The sequence below is a fragment of the Zosterops lateralis genome (assembly GCF_965231275.1).
Source record: "Zosterops lateralis genome assembly, chromosome: 26".
In the NCBI taxonomy this organism is placed as follows: Eukaryota; Metazoa; Chordata; class Aves; order Passeriformes; family Zosteropidae; genus Zosterops; species Zosterops lateralis.
This window is the reverse complement of record NC_139786.1, coordinates 1517973-1540425: the sequence shown is the minus strand read 5'-3', so window position 1 is coordinate 1540425 and position 22453 is coordinate 1517973. Positions and strand designations below refer to the sequence as shown.

General features: G+C 54.5%; 1 protein-coding gene across 2 annotated transcripts; it reads right to left on the bottom strand.

Moving 5' to 3' along the window:
* Positions 1 to 218: 218 nt before the first annotated feature.
* Positions 219 to 20849, bottom strand: KCNC4 (potassium voltage-gated channel subfamily C member 4). 2 transcript variants are annotated; one of them, XM_083878588.1, is made up of 5 exons: positions 20735 to 20849; positions 19214 to 19958; positions 13804 to 14740; positions 11673 to 11870; positions 219 to 552 (listed from the first exon to the last, which is right to left on the bottom strand). In XM_083878588.1, the coding sequence occupies exons 2-5, from the start codon at positions 19862 to 19864 to the stop codon at positions 491 to 493; spliced, it is 1848 nt and encodes a 615-aa protein (XP_083734714.1). In that variant the 5' UTR covers positions 19865 to 19958; positions 20735 to 20849; the 3' UTR covers positions 219 to 490. The 2 variants fall into 2 exon arrangements, with proteins under 2 accessions (XP_083734714.1, XP_083734715.1); XM_083878589.1 differs by lacking the exon at positions 20735 to 20849 and having other exon boundaries at positions 19214 to 19991.
* Between the last annotated feature and the right edge of the window lie 1604 nt (positions 20850 to 22453).

Genomic DNA, 22453 nt, shown 5'->3' with positions numbered 1-22453 from the left:
GGCCTTGGGAGAGCATCCCTGGGCTTTGGGAGAGCATCCCTGGGCCTTGGGAGAGCATCCCTGGGCCTTGGGAGAGCATCCCTGGGCCTTGGGAGAGCATCCCTGGGCTTTGGGAGAGCATCCCTGGGCCTTGGGAGAGCATCCCTTGGCCCCAGGGAGAGCATCCCTAGAGGAATGGGTGTCCCAGCCTTGGGAAGAGCATCCCTGGGCTTTGGGGAGGGCATTCCCCTTGGGAAGATGTATCCATTGGCCCCAGGGAGAGCATCCCTGGAGGAATGCATGTCCCAGCCTTGGGGAGAGCATCCCTGGGCTTTGGGGAGAGCATCCCCTGGGGGAATTCATCCTTTACCCTTAGGAGGAGCATCCCCCAGGCCCAGGGAGGGAGAGCATCCTTCCACCCTGGGGAGAGCATCCCTCGGGACACACGTCCCTCCCCCTCGGGGAAGGCATCCCTGGGGATGGCCAGGGAGCTGCTGCATCCAGCTGGGGCTCAGGAGAAGGTGACCACCTCACCCTGGGGGTAACTGGCAGCGAGGGTGTCCTGGCAGGAATCTGCAATTAAAGACAAAAACATTAAACACAGCGTTAGATATTTGCTTCCATATGGGGAGAAATAGGGGAGGGAGAGGGACACTGAGGCTTTCAGGGGATCCCAACTTAGTAGGATGCAGAAAACAGGGTAACCACAAAGGGAAGTGGCCTTTTCCAGAGGGATAAAATGCTGCTGTTGCATCTGTAAGTCGGGGGAAAATGGTTTTTGAAAAGCCTCAGAATGGTGGCAGAGATGGAGAGTTGGGAAATGATTCTCCAAGAGAAACCACACAGGGAATCAGGGTGATTTTGAGGGTAGAAATGAAAAGCAGGGGAAAAAATAAAAAAAAATCACCCTCACCACATCCCTGTCAACCCTCTCCTCCCAGAAAGCTGCTTTCCCAAAGCCAACCCCAAGCCGTATGTCCCAAAGCCAAGCCTGGTGCATTAATCCCTCAGTGTTTTTTGTTGTTTTTTCTTCTCCCTCTCATTTGTTATCATTGAATTAATTATCATTGATTGGAGCTCTGAGTCACCCCACTGCCTCTCCCCGTGTGCCAGGGCCCAGTTTCCCTGTGAGGGGCTCTCAGTGCCTGATCCACCCCATAAACTGTGGAATTTTTATTTAAACCTCACCCCTGTTGCCCCTGCATTTTCTTGCTTTCAAGTGTTTGAGTCTTTGCAGCACCATTCTCACACTGCTTGATGTAAACAATGTGTGTTCTTAGAATTTATCTGGGTGTTTTACATAGTTGTTCTCTGAGAGAGAATTTGACTGATGGTCACAGTGACCAATGGGGTCAGGAGTTGTGACCTCCTTGGGCCAATCCTGGCCTTCTGTACAAAGTGTATATAAGTTATTAGAATCAGAAAATAAAGAAAACTTCCATGTTTGACCCTGCTGTCCTCTGTGAGGGTCCACACCCACATTGTAATGTGTTACCCCTCTGAGTGAAGGGGTAACACACCTCCAGCTCCTGCTCATGAATTTGACCTGCCCTGCAGACCCAACACAAGCTCCAAAAATTCCTTTTCCCGAAAAATAAAGGTCTCGTTCTCCATCGAGCATCACTGCAGAGCAGTGCCCTGGCATGGAGGGTTTTCCAACCTCACCTTCCATAAAACCCCTGGGGATTAGACCCAACACAGCTCAAAAACTCCTCCTTTTCCCACAAAATAAAGGTCTCGTTCTCCATCGAGCATCACTGCAGAGCCCTGGCATGAAGGCTGCCCCTTCCCCTCACATCCCATAAAGCCCCTGAGGATTAGACCCAACACAGCTCCAAAAACTCCTCCTTTTCCCCAAAAATAAAGATCTCATTCTCCATCCAGCATCATTGCAGAGCCATGACATGGAGGGTTTTCCAACCTCACATCCCATAAAACCCCTGGGGATTAAAGGAGCTGCCCTCCCTGAGCTGGCAGGGCAGGAGAGCTCCCCACCTCCAAAAAATGGTTTGGGGACCCAACAACATCCCCCTGCAGCAATTTGGGGACCAAGCTCTGCCCACACTCACAGCAGCTGCTGAAAAACATCCCAGCTCTTGGTTCAGCCCCTCCTGCAAGCAGCTAAAAGCTCCTGGCAGGGCTCGTGTCCTGCTAGAAACATTCCCCATCAGGTCGATTGATTTACCAAGGGCACGACTTGGCTTTTAACTCCCATCTCCTCCTCCCCGTTCAGAGCCATTTGGTGTGTTTGCTGGAGACCTGCTGCCCGCAGCCTCCAGGGACCTGCCTTGGAAAGCAGCTTCCCAGCCTGGGGGGAGAAAAATTAGCACGACTAAAAATAAATAACAACAGCCCAGATTTTTTGTTTGTTTGTTTGTTTGTTTAATTTTTTAAAATTATTATTTTCTTTTTCTTTGGTTGTTTTTTTTTTTTTTGGGGGGGTGGTTTTTTGGGTGGTTTTTGGGTGGTTTTTTGGGTGGTTTTTTGGGTTATTTTGTTTTTTGGTTTTTGGGTGGGTTTTTTGGGGTTTTTTTTTGTTTTTTGGGGGTTGGTTTGGTTTGGTTTTTTGTGGGGTTTTTTGGGGTTTTTTTGATTTTTGTTGTTTTTGTTTGTTTGGTTGGTTGGTTGGTTGGTTTTGGTTTTTTTTGGGTTTTTTGTTTTGTTTTGTTTTGTTTTTTTTTGGTTTGGTTAGGTTTTGGGGTTTTTTTGGGGTTTTGGGGGGTTTTTTTGGTTGGTTTTTTTTTTTTGTCCCCCCAGACAAAGGCACCATGAGAAAACATCCCCTCCTCTCTTGGCTTATCAACATCAGCTCTGTTCCACTCGTGCCCTCTCAGCCCTTTGGTGATGCACAGCCCTTTCCTCGAGCCCATTTTCGGGTGCAGATCTGCCACCAACCTCCCCAGGTGCTGCCCTGGGCAGGGCTTGGCACGGCCACAATTCCAACATTGACCCAGCTCCAAACACCCCCAAGGTTTGCTGTGCTGCTCCCGGAGCCATCACCCCCAAATTTCCCCATTCGCACCCTCCTGCCATGAGCATCTCCTCAAACAGCCTGAGGAGCTGCTGCTCCAGCACCCAAAGGTGCCAGGACAGTGTTTGGGTGGGTCCTACACTGATTGAGGAAGAGGGTTTGGGGGTGTTGGGAGCTCAACATTCCCCAGCCACGTTCACTGGACCCAGAACTGCAGGAAATCCCCCAGCAGCAGGAAAGGGGGGATTCTGCCCTGCTCAGGTGAGACCCCACCTGCCTCCAGCCCTGGGGAACAACATCAGGAGGACCTGGAGCCCCTCTGCTCTGGGGAGAGCTGGGGGTGCTCACCTGGGGAGGAGAAGGCTCCAGGGAGAGCTCAGAGCCCCTTACGGTGCCTAAAGGGGCTCCAGGAAAGATGGACTTTGGAGAAGAGGGAATGGTTTCCCATTGCCGGAGGGCAGGGAGGGATGGGATATTGGGAAGGAATTATTCCCTGTGAGGCTGGTGATGCCCAGAGCAGCTGTGGCTGCCCCTGGATCCCTGGGAGTGCCCAAGGTGAGGTTGGACAGGGCTTGGAGCAGCCTGGGATGGTGGAAGGTGTCCCTGCCCATGGCAGAGGCTGGAACAGGATGGAATTTAAGGTCCCTTCCTACCCAAACAATCCCCTCACTCTGTGATTTCTTTTTCACAGCCACCAGGACACATTCCCTGCATCCTCCCCAATCCCACACAGGAGGAAGTGTGACCCCCTTCCCAGCAGTTCACAGGATCCTTTCTGAGCCTCCATTTACCTTTCCCGTGGGTAAAACACAGGAATTGGTTGCCCGGGGTGGAGGTAAGGAAGTAACAGACTGGGGAGCTGGGAGGCTCCTATTTATAAGCTCAACTCCATCCTATTTTGCATCTGCCTCTGCTCTCCCTGTTTTCCTCGTCAGCACGGGCAAGCCATGGGGTTGCTATTTATTTTCTGTTTTTCCTTTATTGTCATCAAATAAGCAGCGAGGATTTTTTCCTGGCAGTGCTGGGGAAGCCAGGAACAGGCTCCTTCTGGGTAGAGCAATTACTCTCTTGACATCTTCACCTCCTGCCCGGCTGCCTGACAGGCCTTTCTATTTTCTCAGCTCTCTCAGGCATCTCCTGAGAAACGGAGCAGTTGTTGCAACAATAAAAATTAATACTTTGCAAGCAGCCCCGGGATGGTGGTGCAGCCTCCACGCAGTGCTGGACTCTGAGGAGGAAAAGGGAAGGAAGGAGCTGATGCTGGAGCAGGGAAATGGTCCCTGATGCAAAGGCTGCCCTGGTTTGGCTCCTTGCACAGGGTGGGTGGTTATGGGGGTTTGATCTTTGTCCCAGAGTGCTGATCCATGTCCCAGAGTGGGCAGAGACAGGGAGAGGAGTGTGAGGGCTCCAGCAGGGCAGCCCCAGCAGTCAGGAGTGTTCCAGGCCAGGCTGGACAGAGCAGGAGCTGTCCCTGCTCACCCATGACCCTTCCAACCCAGCCCATTCCATGGCTCCAGGAGCTCTGGTGCCATTCCCACTGCGGAGCACCACAGAGTCTGGATTCATGGTGGGGAGGGGGACAGGGGGCACCAGAGCCCTGAGTGCTCCCACCCTGCTGTCCCCAGGCCGGGGACATTCCTGTGCCACACCCAGGGCTCATCCCTGTATAAATAAATATATCTCTGTATATATAAAAATATAAAAATATATTTATTTAATATATAATAAATAATATAATATATAATATATAATTTATATAATATATAAAATTATAAAAATATTTATTTAATATATATAATATGTAATATGTAATATGTAATATATAATATATAATATATAATGTATAATATATAATATATAATATATAATATGTAATATAAAATATATATTTGTATTATGTATAAATATATAAATATATATTTATATATTTATATGTTTAAATATACATATCTATTTAAATACATATCTATTAAAAATTATATATATTATTTTTTAAATTATATATATTATTTTAATATATATTTAAATAGATATATATTTTTAAAAAATAGATTTTTTTAAACAGATATATATATATTTAAATATATATATATATATATTTAAAATAAATTTTAGGGCTTGGGCAGGAGCACTTAAATCCTGTGGATTTATACATTTAACTCCTGTGGATTTATACATTTAACTCCTGTGGATTTATACATTTTCTCAGGACTAAACACAACAATTTGGCTTTTTCCTGGTGCCTTTTGCCTGGGCTGGAACGTGAGCTCCCACCAGATCCCCAAGCACAGATAAGCCCTGCGAGGATATTCAGGGGAAGTATCGTATATTCCCTGCTCTATTCTTATCCTATTTCTTCAGGCAGCCAATTTTGGCCAGCGTTTGAGATAAAAACCTGGACTCCAGAGATATTTACAGGTCTGCCCTGATCCACTACAGCTCCTCTTCTCATCTCACCCAGGGATTAACCCGGTGCTGGTGCCCAAAACCCAACCCAGACCCCTCCTAAAAATAACAACAAGCTGTTTTCTCCCTCCTGCATCCCCCAAATCCTGCTCGGGAGAAGGCGGGGAGGAAGAGGGAGAAGATGCTCTGGGTTTTTCAGCAGTTCGGTGCCTCCCACTGAAATCCCTCCATCTCCCTTTCGGGGCTGGGTTGTTTTAGAGGAGCTTTTTTGCACATTAGTCATCCCTTCTCCAGGGTTGCATAACGCCCCAGCTAAAAATTGCATCCTGCCGGCTCCGTGTCAGCCCATGCCCAGCCCTCCTTGCTCTGATGGGGAGCAGATTTTGGGGGGTCCACCAAAGGTTTTGCACCCCAAGAGACCAGTCTGGCCTTGGGATGAACTGCTCTGGGAGCCTGTGGCTGCTCTGGGTTTAATCCTTTACCTCCAAAAGACTCAGAGCCCAAAGTTGGATCATCTTGATCTGATTCTTCTGCAAGAAACAGGGTTTTATACCTGCCTCACCCCCAAAGTCAGCTCACAACCTTGGATAAACCATTTACGATCCCAAGACCACTGAAGCCATGGGGAGTGAGTGACCTTCCCTCTGGCAGGGGCTGGGGGATCTTCCAGCTCCTCCTGCTTCCAGAGGGAAGAATGAGCCAGAGGAGCACCTGGGTGATGCTGCTGTGCCCAGCCCTTTGCCCAGCTCGTGGGATTTGGGGTGATTCATGCTGGCTCTGTGTCAGCTCATGCCCAGCCCTCCTTGCTCTGATGGGGAGCAGAATTATTTTTTTGGGGGGGTCCACACCAAAGGGGATCTCAGGAATGGTTTCCAAAGCCCTCAGGCCCATCCCTGAAGCTGGAAGGAAAAGCAGACACGATCTGGGAAAGAACAAGTGGGATTTAGGCAGAAAAAGGCACAAAACGAGAGGGGGAACCACTGCTGGGCAGGGAACAGAGGTTTATTCATCTGTTGCCTCCAGAAACTCGAGGCTGGTTTAAAAAAAAAAAAAAATCGAACAAAATAAAACCTAAAAATATATGAATTCAGCCATTTCCAGCACAATGAGATATAATTTCATGAGTCAGATTTGTCCTCCTTGTGTTTCCACCACCCTTTAGCCCAACACAAATGGCCCATGGGGAGGGAGGGAGGGGAGGGCTCAACACCAGAGGGAATTGCAGGGTTTATTTAGGATAAATGAGGTTTTGGGGAGGGGGGAAAAGCACCCTAAAACCTCTGTCTATGCTGCTCAGGCTCTGCAATTTTCCACAACCTTGATGAAGAAAATAAGACAAGTTAGAGCCTCCCGGCCTGGGCTTGGGGGAGCTGAGAGCGCCAGGATGAGTTCCACACCCTGAAATATCCCCTAAAATAAATAAAATAATAATAATAATTCGAGAAGGGCTTTTTAAGGATGCTCCAGACATTCCCACTCCCTCCATGGAGCAGCCAAATCCAGGACTCCAGAGTCATCAAATTACTCTGGGAGGGTGTCAGGTTTTGTTTCCCAAATTGCTCTGAATGGGAAACGAGTCTGGGGAATTTTGTGGGCTGAAGCAGACGGGGTGGGGGGGAAAAGCAGCAGAACTCAAACAAATATGGGATTTTGGAAGAAAATCCCAATTTTTTTTTCCCCCGGCTCTGGTTTTTTACACCCCTGTAGCAGCGAGCTGCTGCTGACACCTTCCTGTGTGGAAAGGAGCAGGTATGTGCTCATTATTTTCCATAAGAAATTGGATTAAAGAGCAGAGATTTCCGTTTCCTTAAGCACAGGGGACCCTTCACACTCAGGAATTTCTCCAGCTTTTATTGAAAAAGCAACAGCCAGAAGAAATATCCTCACGGGTGGGTCAAAAAGCCACTTTTCTTGCTGTAAAGACACAAAGTCTTTGCGCTGAAAATTGGAATTTTTTGGGGGTCCAGAGAGCAGCGCTGCTAAGGATGAGTCTGTTCCCTGGATCTGAGGCCAAAATATGGAAAATTAATGATGCTCCAGGCCGTGATGAGCCCAATGTCCCTGCAAGGGACCCAGGTGAGCAAACCCAGCCACGGCTGAGCCTTCCCAAGGGAAGCTCCAGGGAAAGCCAGGCCATGGATGCAGAGTGTGTTGGGGGTGGAGCAGAGGGAGGCAGCTCTGACAGCACAAAAACAAGGTGATGGATGGTCCCTTGGGCAGTGCCAGCCTTGGAGTCCCTCCCTGTGTCCCCACCCCAGGAGATCCTGGAGCATTTTAGGCTCTGCTTTGCTGGTTTGGGCTTTGGAGCAGAGATCAAGGCTCAGAGCAGACCAGCCACAGCATCATCCACTCAAGGGGGATGCTGAGACATCAGGAACATCCCCTGGAAAAGGAGCACCACCTCTGCAAACCTGGGGCTTGTCCCCTTTTGATGATGGTTTTATTTCCTGTAGGAGCATCTGTGGCTTACAGGGACAAGGAACTCTGCAGAGCTGAGATATTCTAGAATGTGTGGGTTTAGTGCAAGTGTTGTGGGTAGAAAGGGCTTTGCCTTCAGCCACCAGCCTGGGCTGGAGGGAAGTGCCAGAGAGAGAAGGAGAGAGAGCAAGGGGCAGGGTCAGAGTGCAGGGGGGAGAGAGCAGAGGTGAGAGCAGGGAAAAGAGAGTGAGGTCCTGGTTCCAATCCATTCTATCTCCTTTTGTGATGAATATTCTAATTTACAGTGACCAACAAATACAAGACACAAAATCCTATAGAATCTCCACACAACCTATAAGAACTACTACATCACCATGTGTTATATTTTAAACTCTAAAAACTCCTCTTTAGACTTTTCTGTTTTGCTCCATTGACCTTTGGATCCCTCAGGCAGCAGAAGGGGATTGTTCAATCCAAAGGGATTCTCCTCCAGCTGCCCAGGCTGTTTTCTTCAGGTTATAGAGTGACTAAGGCTCGGTATCCTACAACTCAAATTAAGCTTTCATTTCTATTTCAATTATAGGTTTCATATTTTCAGAATCTTTTGCTAAGCAATCATATTTATAAGGTTTCCCTGATTCATCTTCCCCAACAATTTCCCAGCCCCAGAATCCAGCAGGGATTCTCCACCCCCTGAGGAGACACAGCTCCTCCAGCTGTGAGGCAGAGGCAGCTCCAGGGGACTGAGGGACACCTGCCCAGACCTGTTGGTGACTCCAGCAAAGCTTTCCCCGTCCCCACAGTGTGAGCAGGAACAGAGCAGGCCCGAGGAGAAGAGCAATTTCCTTACTTACTCCTTGGCAGGGATCCACACAGTGAGCAGGGAGGGGAGTGAGCTCAGCCCTGAGCTCTGGGGGGGAGCTGGGGGTTCCCCCCACCCACAGCAGCTGATGCAGAGACATCCCTGCTCCCCAAAACACCCCAAAAATCTGCACTGGGCTCATCCTTTCTTCCCCTTGCTCTTTTCCCAGGGTGTGCTGAGGCTCTTGGAGGAGCTCAGTTGTTTCCCTGCTGTGTGTGGGAAAGAGCCGTGCTGGGATCCCAACGGCCCCTGAAGGTTTGGAACCCCAATAAACCCCCAAATTTGGCAGTTTGGCAGGAAGTGTTGTGGGGTGGGGGGTTTGCTGGGGGCTGCAGGGATTTTGGGGATGATCTTTGCCTCCTGCTCCAGACACTGGATAGAAAAGGGTGAAAACACAGACAGGAACAGGGTGAAAGCCACACTCCTCACTCTGATTAAATCTCAAACATCACATTTTGGGACAGAACTTCAAACATAAAGATGTTTGATAAAGAACTTCATATGGATGATTTCCCCAATGCAATGGGAGACCAGGGCAAACCTGCCCCAAGCCCAACACTCGCTCCTCTCCATCACTTTCTCCCAAGCCACACCTGGAAAGGAGCTCTTGATTCAGTCCCTCGAGGTTTTCGTGGTTTCCCAGCACACCCAGGGCCGGGTGCCACCACAGGGTGAAGCCACAAGGCACAAGGGGGTTGTGCTGTGCTAATTACCACGGCTGATAGCACAGAGCTGGTGTTCCTGTAACTCACCCTGGGGCTGCCCAGAGTCGCTGGGATTGCTTTAGAAAAGGGCTGGCTGCTGATAAAAGAGCATTGTGTGACCCCAGGGGCTCAGGATCTCAGCTCAGACACAGGCTGGGAGCTGGAGGCAGGTGGGATGGGGTGAAGCAGAGAGGCAGCAAAGCCCAGGAAGGTCCTGTTGAGGTGACAGAGGTGACAGAGGTGACAGAGGTGACAGAGGCCTGGCAGCAGCTCCTGTGGGGTTGTGTCCCCCCTGGGGGGTCCTCTGTCCCCCCCAGCCATGAATCCCATGAGCATTCCCAGCTGGATCCCACCTGCTCAGGCCATGGGAGAGTCACGGCCCTGCACTGCCAGAAGAAACAGAATCAAAACCAAAATCAGCTGCAGGATGCCCTGTGGAGCCCAAACCTGCTGCTGTGCCACGTTAATGTGCTGATGAAGGAGGTGGGGTGTCTATAGAGACACCCAGATGTGGCACATGGGGACATGGGTTGGTGGCCCCGTGCTGGGGGAGGGTTGGACTCTCTTTCCCAGCCCAAGTGGCTCCATCCTAACCAGCCCCACAGGCTGGGCTCATCCTGCCTCCTATCCCTCCCCCCAAGCAGACGAGAGGGCTCTGTGCCAGCACAGCCCCTGCCAAGGTGTCTGCACCCAGCAGGACACAGGTTTGGGGACAGCTGAGCAGGACCCCAGTGCTGGGGGGAGATGGAGGGTCTGAGGCCATCCCTGGCAGCCAGGGAGCAGAGCAATCCCACTGGAAGCAGCCCCAGGAAGAAGAAACACACTCCACACAGGAATCCACAGCAATGCAGCTCCATCTGCTCCAGGCTCAGGGCCAGGGGCAGGAGCAGCTCCTCTCCCTGAGCTGCCCCAACAAGACCAACCACTGGAGTCGGGGTTAAACCACAACGGAGCTGAGATCTGCAGCTCGTTCCCAAACCAGCTCCCCCTCCTGATCCCCACAGCTTGTACAGACACCAGTACCTGTCCCAGGATCTGACAGATGGCCATCAGTGAGCCGGGCTCAGAACCAAGCTCATCTCCATTTGCAGGGCTGCCAACATCCCAGTACCAGAACAAACAGCCTCAGCAGGAGATAAATCAAGAGCAAGGGAAGAGGCACCTCTGCAGCTCCCAACGGCTTTTGGCTGGAGGCTGCTTTGCCCCCTGGTCACCTCTGGTCCCCTCTGGTCATCTCTGGTCATCTCTGGTCATCTCTGGTCCCCTCTGGTCATCTCTGGTCATCTCTGGTCATCTCTGGTCACCTCTGGTCATCTCTGGTCATCTCTGGTCACCCCAGGCCATGCTGGAGCATTTCCCTAGGCCAGCCCTGACCTCCCAGCACAGCCTCCCACCCCTCTGTCCCAAGCAGGACACGGGTACTGAGGTTCTCTCTTCCCAAAAGCATCACTGGAGCCCCTCTGGGCACCAAATCCAGTTTTCTCCAGGTGCAACATCATTCCAGCCACATGGAGATGAATGACCCGTGCACAGCTTCTATTCTGAAGTGTAAAAGGCACTCTGAAATTTGCAGGGGAGACACCAGAACACCCCAAGAACCATCACTGTGTGCTGGGAGATGGGCAGAGGAGCAGACAAGTCTGGGATCAGGTTGGAGAAGATTTTGTTTTGTCATGGGAAGAAGACTTTTGTGTTTTCCTGACTCATCTCCCCCTCAGTTTCCCAAGGAAAACCTCAACACTTAGCACAGCTCCTGTTCCAAACCCAGAGGAGCCTTTCTGGCAGCCTGGAGCTGCTGGCAAGGCAGCACTTGACACTCCTCCCCACGCTCGAACCCACTGAAAGCCACCGGAGGGGAGAGGAAGGGAAAAGCTTCTGGATTTTTTTCTTTTCCCTCCTGAAAACCTTTTGGTCACCTCCAGTCACAACCACAGGAGAGATGTCCCACTCACACCATCCAGAGATGAGTGGTGGAAACCCAGGGAGAAGAGGTGGAGGGGCAGAGCTTGGAGCACTCTGTCCCCAAAGAGAAGAGGTTGGAGGGGGCAGAGCTTGGAGCACTCTGTCCCCAGGGAGGGCAGTGCAGTGCAGGCAGCACTGGGGCCACAGACCCCAAATGGGGGCAACTGGGGAGGAAAAAAACAAAACGTGGAGAGATTTTGTGTTGGATGGAGGTGAAGCAGATGGAGGGGCACGAAGAGGTGGGTTTGCGGGAGCAGAGGACAGCCAGGCAGGTGGATGGAGATGAAACCTCCGTCTTGGATCGGCTCAACCAACCTCAGCCTCCACCTCTCCCTCCCCACCCGGGTCCTGCTCGCACCTCCAGCCGTACCTTTCTGGATGCCTCCATCGGCTGCACAGGAGAAGTCCCCCGTGGCCAGCAGGAAGCACGTGGAGGATTTCTTGTTCTTGTCCCTGTCCCTGTCCCGGGTGCTGGAGCGGCGCATCGGCCGCTTCTCCTCGTCCGCCGGCGACAGCGGCTGCTCCTCGTCCGACAGCACCACGTTGGCCTCGCCGTTCTGCTTGGAGTCTGCAGGGAGATCAGAGACCCATCAGCAGGATGAAATGCTGTCCTGGGTTGTAGCGCGGGATGTGCACAGTGTTTATTCCATCCCCATCCCCATGAGCTGTTGGAACCAGGTGGGGCAGTGTTTTCCCAGGCCCCTCCTTTGGGCTCTTCTGCTCATGGCCCATCAATGCCTTGCCCAGGACTCACAGGGAACTCCCTCCAGGAGCTCTCTCTGTTTAATGGGCCATCAAGGAGCCACTGCACGACTCCTCATCCCATTGGGAGATGCTCCCAATGCCCAGGGGGAGGAGCCAAGCATTCCCACCTGGAGAGAATCTGGGATTTGGGACAGGACAAGCAGCCCTGAGCCACTGGATTCCCAGAGGAGCAGAGCTCCCAGACCTTTCTGTGGGATCACTGCTTCAGGAAGAGCCCCTCACCTGGACTGCTCCCACCACCCTGCTCAGGCTGTGTTCTGACTCTGTCAGTGCTCCTTTGTGTTATTGCATTTATTTTATTTTATTTTATTTTATTTTATTTTACTTTTTTACCTTTCTTCTTATCAAATTGTATTTCTGACTTGGAGCCTCTCACTCATTTTGCTTTCAAACCACAACAAATGCTCAGGGGGGGCTGAAGGGGTTGGTCAGACCGTGTGAGGGAGCAGAAGAGCAGAAGAGCAGGTTGCAGGTGGCCCAGAGCAACACACACCAATCCAGGTGCTGGTCCCAGCCTGGACACATTCATTTAGAGCAGGAGAAAACAGATATAGTTCCAAGCAGCTCTAGTCCTGCTGAGGGTTATAAAACCTGCACGAAGCCCAAGCTGGGGATGAAACACCCCATGGTTTTTGAGATACACCCACCCACCTAATTGGAGGGAATTAGCTCTCCAAAATTCACACTGCTGAGGAACGGGCTGCTCGGGGGTAGTGGGAAGTGCTAATTTATGTCCCCTGGCTCCCTGGTTTGCTGGGCTGAGAGGATGCTCTGCCACGTGAGGGCCTGGCCTGAGCTCCTGGCTCTAACTGCTCCCTGCTGCCAGGACTCCTGGGGCAGATGGGATTGGAAAAAGGAGATTCATAAAGGAAAAGAGCAGTTTGGGGCACCTGGAGCTCCTCATTTCCCCATCACTGTTAAACACATGTGGCCAGATGTGCAGTTGCCCAGGCCTGACCTCAGCGTTGGTGCAGGACACAACCCCATCATGGCACTGAGGTTCCTCTTCCCAAAAGGTCTCAAGCATCACTGGAGCAGCAAACCAAGACAAGGGGCAGAGCAGCCACCACGGCCAGCACTGACAGACCCCCAGAGTTAGCCCAAGGGATGGTCCCCACAGCTGGGGCTGTGCTTCCTCCTGATCCAAAGGAAAGACTGGCCAAACCCCAAACTTCAGCTCAGTGTGTGAGATGAAAGGAAAAAATACCCAGAGGCTGGTTTTGCTCAGGATCTGGAGCAGCAGCGCAGGGATTCTGTCTGCTAGCAGATGAATGAGGAGGTGGGGTCAAGCCCCAGGGAATGTCCATGGATTTATCAGTTTTGGTGAAGGCTGCCTTGATTTACAGTGGGAGGAAGCAAAGGAAAAAAATGTCCCAAGGGCATGACCAGGCTAACATGGGAGTGGGGTGAGTGGCCTTACCTCTGTCACTCTGAGGGTTAGGCGGGGACACCTTGAAAGCCACCACGGTGACTTGGTCTGTGCCATCAGGAGGGAAGGATATGGTCTTTGGGAAAGCAGGAGATGGCCTTTCTCCCCTGCCTGCACAGGGGATTTGATCTGCAGCACCCTGCTCCACCAGCATGGCCACAACACCCAAGGGTGCTTTGGGCCTTCCACACCACACTGGGGGCCACATCCTGCACCATCCCCAGGGATGGGGACACAGGGGACCAAACATTGCCTTGAGGGCTCCCAGAGGTCTCCCCCTCCCTCGGCCCCACCTTTGGGGTCTCACCTGAGCGTTTCCTCTCCGTGGCCCCCTCCTCCACAGCCAAGGGGCAGGTGTCGCTCTGGGTGCTGTTCCGGGGGGAATTCTCCTCGGATTTGCCGTAGGTGGGGGAGTCCAGCGGGGCCGGACGGGGTATATGCTTTTTCTTCTTCTTTGGCAGCTTCTGCTTGGCCATGGCCAACGAATAGTACATCCCAAAGTTATTGACGATGACGGGCACGGGCATGGCGATGGTCAGCACCCCGGCCAGGGCGCACAGGGCCCCCACCACCATCCCCGACCAGGTCTTGGGGTACATGTCACCATAGCCCAGCGTGGTCATGGTCACCACGGCCCACCAGAACCCGATGGGGATGTTCTTAAAGTGAGTGTGGTCGCTCCCGGTGGGGTCGGACGTCTTGGCTCCGATCCGCTCGGCGTAGTAGATCATGGTGGCAAAAATCAAAACCCCCAAGGCCAGGAAGATGATGAGCAGCAGGAACTCGTTGGTGCTGGCCCGCAGAGTGTGGCCCAGCACCCGGAGACCCACAAAGTGCCGCGTCAGCTTGAAGATCCGCAGGATGCGGACGAAGCGAACCACCCGCAGGAAACCCAGCACGTCCCGGGCGGCTTTGGAGCTCAGGCCACTGAGCCCCACCTCCAGGTAGAAGGGCAGGATGGCCACGAAGTCAATGATGTTGAGCAGGTTTTTAACGAAGAGCAGCTTGTCTGGGCAGCAGATGATGCGGACCAGGAACTCGAGGGTGAACCAGAGCACGCAGACCCCTTCGATGTAGGTGAGGATGGGCTCCGTCTCCACCTTGTGCGTCAGCAGCACCGTCGTGGTGTTGCCCACCACCAGGGTCTCCGTCACGTTGACGTCGATGTTGAAGGCCTCGTGAGTCTCCAGGCAGAAGGTGGTGATGGAGACCAGGATGAAGAAGAGCGAGGCGAAAGCCACCACCTGCCAAAGTCAAAAATTACATGGGCTGTGAGCTGGGGTGGGGAAACCTCTTCTGCCTGGAGGAGGTCAAAACACTCCAGACTGCCCCAAGATCATGGGTGGGGAATGAGGAGGGATCCTGGAGCTCTCCCATGAACTGACAGCAAACCCCAGTGCCTGGGGCCATCAGTCCAGGGCTTTCCTCCAAGTCTGTACAGGAGAAGGTGTGCTGGGCTCCAGCTGTGCCTGGAATGGCAGTGGTGGGGATGAGGGGGATCTGGGACAGGCTGGGATTGGAGCAATCTTCCGATGGGAACAGGAATGAAAAGAGAATTTTGACAGGACAGATTCAGAGAGCTTTCCCCCACATTCATCACAAACCCCTCCAGATGCCGGGTTCACACTGCTCACAGAGCTTTGGGGTCTGGATGTGTCAGAGACACCCTTTCCCTGAGGGTCAGTGGTGGGGGATGTGCCCACAGAAGGTCCAGGGCTGGATGAGGAGAGGCCCTGCTGATGCCTGGACCTGATGACACCCAAATGTTCCCACTTCTCTGCTCTGCCCAAGCAGGGACACCATTGTCCCCTCCATGTCACCTCCTCCTCGCCTCAGCTGTGAGCGAGGAGGGGCCAGCAGCAGCACTGGAAGTCGCAGGCTGTGTCACCTTGTTGTGCTCCCATCAATCCCTCCCTCACCCATGGCGAGCCCTTCACCTGGAGCATCTCTTTCCACGAGCCACCTCCCTCCTTCCCAAAAAATAACCCTCAGAGCAGAAAAACTCCTATTCCACCTTCCTCCAGCACAAAAGCACAGCGGTCTCATCTCCCCAGGGGCAGGTCCTGCTGCACCTGCACCGAGCAGGATGTGACCCTTTTGCTGTCAAAGCCAGCCCAGCGGCTGCTCCTGGCAGAGCCGCACCGTGAGCCCGCTCCAGGCGACAGCCCGGATCCCCTCCCCGGCTGGAGTGAATCAGCAGCAGAGACAGCCTGAGTCACTCTGGAGGAGCACCGGGCTCCAGCCGTGCCGTGCTGTGCCCGCAGCCCCCAGCCCGCCCGGAGCATCCCCGGGGAAAGAAAGACACGCCTGGGGTCACCGCAGGGAGAGTCAGCCCTGCAGGAGTTTTGTGTGAAGTTTAAATGAGGCGTTGAGTGATGGAGAAAGATCTGGAGGGGGATTGTCCTGCCCCGGGGAGAGGGACCTGATTGGGATGGGATGGGATGGGATGGGATGGGATGGGATGGGATGGGATGGGATGGGATGGGATGGGATGGGATGCAATGGAATGGGGTGGAATGGAATGGGATAGAATGGGATAGAATGGGATGGGATGGAATGGAATGGGGTGGAATGGAATGGAGTGGGATGGGATGGGATGGGATGGGATGGGATGGGATGGGATAGAATGGGATAGAATGGGATAGAATGGGATAGAATGGGATGGGGTGGAATGGGATGGAATAGAATGGGATGGAATGGGATGGGATGCAATGGAATGGGGTGGAATGGAACGGGATAGAATGGGATGGGGTGGAATGGGATGGGGTGGAATGGGATGGAATGGAATGGGGTGGGATGGGATGCTCCTCACCCCTCAGTCAGAGCCCTTTGGAGCACACATCAGGACTCAGCTCCGAAAGCTGATCAGTCCTGTGCACTTTGGGAAACAAATCCAACAAAACTGGGATCTTAAAGCAAGGCCAGCTCAACCAGACAAGTGTCTCTACACGGTGGTGGCACAGCCAAAATATTCCTCTTTTCAGCTGAGGGCTGAGTCACGTTCCTGAGCTTCCCTGTGTGGGGAATCTTGGGAAAACCTGAGGAGTAAAAATTTAGACTCAAAGCAAAGTAGAAAGAAAAAAAAAAATCACCCAGGAAGGGAGTGAGACCATGCAAACACTTGAGTAATGAAGCAGCTCTGCTGCTGGGTGTGAGGTGAGACCTGATTTAGCCCAAGGAGCAAAATCAGCCTTTAAAAATAGAAGAGTCAAGTTCACAGCCAGTGCCAACCATGGTGTCCCCCCAGAGTGCTGCTCCAGTTCTGTGTCTGACCCGGCATGTCTCACCTCAGCTTCAACCCCTGCTCCAAACTCAAGATCTTTTCCAAAAATGTCTTTAAAATAAAATAAAATCTGTGTATAAACCAGTAGTATCAATACACAGCAGAACTCCCACCAAACAAGTCCTCCAGAACCTGTTGATGTCCTACACAACCTTGACCTTCACTCAACACCTTGAGATGGGGGTTCCCAAAAAATCCGTGACCCTACAGAGCATCACCAGCCTGGAAGTTCCCATGAGAGTGAGGTCAGGACTGTCCAAGTTGGGCTGCAATGGGAAACAATAATGAGGAGCTGCAAGTAAGAAGAGTTTGGATGGATGTGGAGGTGAAATCACAGCTGGGGCAGTTTCCCATGGGGAGGAAAAGTGTTAAACTCCAGCTGGGACAGCAACTGAACCAGGGACCAAATATTCCCTGAGTGAGTGGACAAAGTGAGGAGCCAGGGACCCCATGGCCATGGATGGTGCAGGGAATACAGATAAAACATGGGAGAGATGTCTAACAATGCGCTCACAGAGTTCCCAGCCCAGGAGGAGAAGTGCTGGAGGGAGGGAAAGACAGAAATAACAAGGAGCCAACTGAGTCAGGGCCCGAGGGGCTGCTCCAGGGAGAGGAGGAGACAGGACCAGAGAAATTCAGCTCTGGAGACTCTTAGTCACAGCTGCCACACAGAGAGGGAGAGAGTTGTCATGGGCAGCCTGGCACTGCTGCTGCCCAAGGTTTGGCCCCAGCAGAACCCCTTAGGCTCTGGCAAGAACAGGGGGGACCCCAAAATGGGATAGGACAGAAATCCCAACCAGCACAAAAGGCAGGGCAGCACCAGGAACGTTGTGCCCACAGAGATGGTCACGAATCCTGCATTATCCCAGTGCTGGAGGGTGACTCCAGTGAGGAGCTGGGTGGGCTCAGCTGGGCTGGTTGTGCTGCTCTGTGCCTCAGTTTCCCCCCATACCAGGGCAGCTCTCCTAAGCTGTGGTAAAGCTATCCCGGTGTTTTTTCCTGTTGCCTGTGGAAGTTGATCGTTCCCATGGCACTGCTGAGCTGAACATTTGTCTAGAGGAGGGAGAAGGAAGCAGGGAAGTCCCAGCACAAACTGGTCCCACTCCAGCCCCAGTGGGGCCTCAATCACAACCATCTCTGCTCCCTCCAACACATCCCTCCTGCTAAAGCCTTTCCAGGAGCAGCTCAGCTCACAGGAAAAGCAGAACCAAATGACACCAGGGAAAAAAAAAAAAAAAAAAAAAAAAAAAAAAAAAAAAAAAAACAAAAACAAAAAACCATGAGCTGAATTATTATGCCTGGGTTTATTTTTAATTTTGTTTAATTTTTTATTTGGAGCTTTACACTGCTCAGAGCATCTCTCCAAGGTGAGGAGCCCTCAGAGATGAGCAAAGGAGGGGGGCACCCTTTTAAAATAGGTCCAGCTCTTGCTGCCTGAGCATTCTCCATGTGTGTGTTGCTCTAACATTTGCTGCAAAAACACCTCGCTGCCAAACTGACCCCTGCCCCTCGTGCTGCTCGTGGGTGTGAAATGCCTGCAGAATTTCTTACCATTGATGGGGGCTTTTTTTACACCTCTAAATGCATCCAGAATTCCTCTCCATCCCCACTGCCTGCCTCTGTTTGTGGGGCAGGTTTATAAGCTGGGTGTGCCAGGGGCTGGAGGGGTCTCAGGGGGGTCGGTGGGTAGAGCTTTGGGGATGATCTGTGAGGGGTTGGGAGAGGAGAGCAGTGCCCCAGAGCTGGGCTGGGAGGCTGCAGACTCTTCTGGGTCTGGGGGAAACATCCCAGGCACATCAGGGACTGCCTGAGTGCCCAGGGAGGGTGGTGGGGTCTTCTCTGGGGCCGTGTGTGCTGAGGGGGCTGTGGGACCATGGCTGGGGAGGGTGGGGTGTCACCCCAGTGGGGACAGGAGGACAGGCATGGGGTGTCCTTTGGGGCTGAGGTTCCTACACATGAGGAGCATGAGCTGCTTGAGGAGCCCGTTCCCTGCAGGACCCAGAGCTCCACCCCACACCTGGGCTGTTAAATGTGGGTTTTGGCATCGTGCAGCCCAGCAAGAGGAGCCCAAACATCCTCTCCTAGAGCATCCTGAAACTCTGCCAGGAGCCAGCCCTGCCAAGGACAATCCCTCATCTCCCTGTGCCCAGGAGGTGCCCAGGAGCACTCGAGGGCACAAAGGGGGCAGGGATTGTTCTTGGCCCCAGTTTCAGCCCAGCTCTCCCAGCTGGGATGTGCTGGGAGGGGATTGGGACGCGATGGAAGAGGTAGGACAAGACATGGCTCAGACACCCCACAGCAGGAGGGGGACAGTTGTGGGGGGACCTCATTTAACCCACCAGAACAGTCACCCTCACCCTCAGGGATGAGGCGATGACAACACAACCTCCTCACAACCCCATCCCACCTCCCCACCCTCACGCCATGACCTTACCCTTGCCGCCTTGGACGAGTAGGGATCCTCAAAGAGCGCCCACATCTTGGGCTGCCAATTCCTGCAGCAGCCACCCCCTCCGGCCGCCCCGGCCTGCCCGGGGGGCCTGTCATCCATGCCCAGGCGCTGCAGGGTCATCTCCCTACCCCCTTCCTCTTCGGCCTCCTCTCCTCCAGCCCCTCCACCTTGCTCGGGGCTCTCAAAGATGTCCAAGGCCTCCTCGGCGTCGCGGTGCTGGCGGTAGGTCATCCAGCAGCAGGGCTCCACGTCGGTCTCGTCGATGCCCCAGTAGGTGAGCTCCTCCTCGAAGAGGGGCCCGCAGATGTCCGCGGGGCAGTGCAGCTTCCCCGTGCGGTAGTAGTTGAGCACGTAGGAGAAGATCCCGGGGTGGCGGTCGAAGAAGAACTCGTTGCTTTTGCCGTCGAAGTCAAAGTTGCTCTGGGCGTCGGGGTCGGCCAGCCAGGCCAGGCGGGTGCCCGGCAGAGTCCGCAGGGTGCTCTTGTAGGTCTCATGCCGGGTGCCGCCTACGTTGATGGTGATCTTGTCCGAGTCTTCTCCTTTGCCCATCTCTTCCTTCAGGCATGTTTTGGAGGGTGGTTTGTTCCCAGACTTGCGTCCACGGTAGGAGGAGACACACACCGAGCTGATCATAGATTTTGGTGGATGGGAGATGCCCACAGTGCGCGCCCTTTCCTCCGGCAGAGGAGCTGGGGGTCAGCCCAGGAGGGAGAGGATGGAGATGGGACTGGGGAGGGGAAAAGGGGGGGCTCAGGCTCGGCTCTGGCCTCGGCGGGGAGAGAGCTGGAGCTGGAGCCGCACCGGACACCGCCGGCTGCTGGGGGACAGCAGGGGAGGCTGCAACCTCCACCCCCTCCAAATCCAACCTCTCCCCCCTAAAAATAAAACCGGGAGCCAGCCCAGCCCTGCCCTGCCGGGGCAGCAACAAGTGCGGGCTGGAGGGGCCAGCAGCGGGCGGGGGGATGCGGGCCCGGCCGGGAGGATGCTGGGGAAGGGACTGGGGGATGCTGAGCCCGGCCGGGCGGTGCGTCCCCCCCCCCAATCCCGGTACCTGCAGCGCCCAGCGCGGGGGGGCCCCGCCGCCCGCCCCTCCCGCTCCCTCCGCCCCCCCCGGGCCGGGCTTGGGGAGGAGGGGGCGGCGGCCGGGGGGCTCTTCCCCTGTTCCCGGTGGAGAGAAGGGGGGGATGGATGAGCCTTCTCCGCCTCCCCCCTCCCGCTGTCCCCTCTCTGTTCTGGGGGGGGGCCTGTTGCGCCCCGGCGGTGCCTCCCCGCGGGGCTCGGCGGGGTTTTTATCGGGCTGGGAGGGAGCGGTGGGGACACGGGAACCGGCACCGCCCCGCCCGGGGGGCTGGAGACCCCCCGCCCCAGCGCCCAGCCCCGCAGCCCGCCCGGTGCTCCCCCTCATCCCTGCATCCCTCCATCCATCCATCCATCCCTGCATCCCTCCATCCATCCCACCCTCCGCCTCCCCGCGGCTCCCCCGCAGCCCCGGCGCGGTCTCACCTCCCCTCGGGGCCCGACGTGCCTCTCGGGGGCTCGGGGGGGTCTCGGTGTCAGCGCGGAGTGAACCCCGGCCACCCCAGCTCCTGTTGGCGCCGGAGGGGAAATGCAGCCCGGCGCTGCCTGCGGATCCCGAGGCAGCTCTTGGCAGAGGCTCCCGCAGCTCCCATCCCTCCCCGGCTGGCGATTCCTCGCCCAGCGAGAGGTCAGCAGAGCCCGACCCCGGGGCCGGTGGGGAGCGGGGAGGCTGCACTCAGAGCTGACCCCCCCTTTTCCCTCCCACCACCCTCCCCGAGCATCTCCCCGCCCTGTTTCTGCTCCTGCGTGTGAGATGCCCCTTTCCCGCAGCGGCTGCCGGGGCTGGGGGGACCAACCGCCCCATCCCCGGGGCTTTTCCCCTAAACCCCCTCCTTGGGGGGCTCTGAGACCCCCGGGGTGCTCCTGATGCTCCGGCCCGGCTCCCAGGGGCTGGGGGGAGGTGAAGAGCTGTGCTGCCCCAGGGCCAAGGCTGACACACAGGTGGAGACCCGAGGGGCTCATCCCGCTGTTTGTTCTGCACCGAGGAGGATGCACAACACCGTGGGGGATGTTTTGGGGTCACAGAAGGGACCCAGGCCCAGCCCAGGCCTGTTATTGGGGTGGGGGGTCTCACCCAGGAGGGTCTCACTTGGGTAAGGGAGGTTTTGGTGCAGGGTGAGGGGATGTGGAGTGGGGGACACTCCCCAGGCTGTTTGGGGCATTATCACCCCACCAAGGCCCCTCCTCACCCCCTGCCCATCTATGTCCCCTCGATGCTGTGACCCCAAAATCCTGGGGGGCATCAGGAATGGCTGGGAAAAACGCTCCACCCCAAAAAAAAAATCCCACAAAAAAAACCCCCACGAGGCACAAGAGCCACGCTGGAAAAAATCTTACCCCCAACACAGCCCTGCTCCAACTGTTCCTGCAACTCCACACCTTCCAGGGCCGGATCCGGAGCGGGTGGAGGCTCCTCCACACCCAAAGCACCCGGAGCTGCACCAGCGGGAGCGCCTTGGAGCCCCAGGGAAAAATCCGTGCTGGAAAGATCCGAGCCTTGCATCACCGGCCAGGCACCGCCGCTTCAGCTCCTCATCGCCCTTAACGCCACTTTGGCCGGGAGGGAGGGAGGGAGGGAGGGAGGGAGGGAGGGATGCTGCGACCTGATGCTGATGGTTTTTATTTTATCTGCCGACTTTCATCCCGGCCAAGGAAAAGCGCCCGAGCGAGGCCGTTCCCGGGGTTGGGAGGAGGTGGCCAGGCAGATAAATGAGTTGTTTTCTGGGGAAGGAAAGGGATCTTTGAGCCAGCGACACCCGCCCAAAGCGCTGGCTGCTCTCTAAATATGCCTCCTGATTTTTAATGGCCATGGGAAGGAAAAAAAAAATTTAAAAAAAAAAAAAAAAAAAATAAAAAAAGAGAGAGAGAGAGAGAGAGAAGGAGAGAAAATTGAAAGAGATGGATGGATGAATAAAGGCCTTTTGGGATGGATGAATAAAGGCCTTTTTGGAGCAAGGAGGAGTCACTCCTGCAGGGGTGTCCTGCAAGGCTCGAGGCATCTCACAGAACATCCAAAGGCTGGGATGAAGAGCAGGGCCTGGAACATCCCCAGCAGGATCAGCTCTACCCTGGAAAGCCTTGGGTGGGTCCTGAGGACGTGGAAAGGGGTCTCTGGGTCTCCCCCACCTGTGGCCTCTCCCCTGG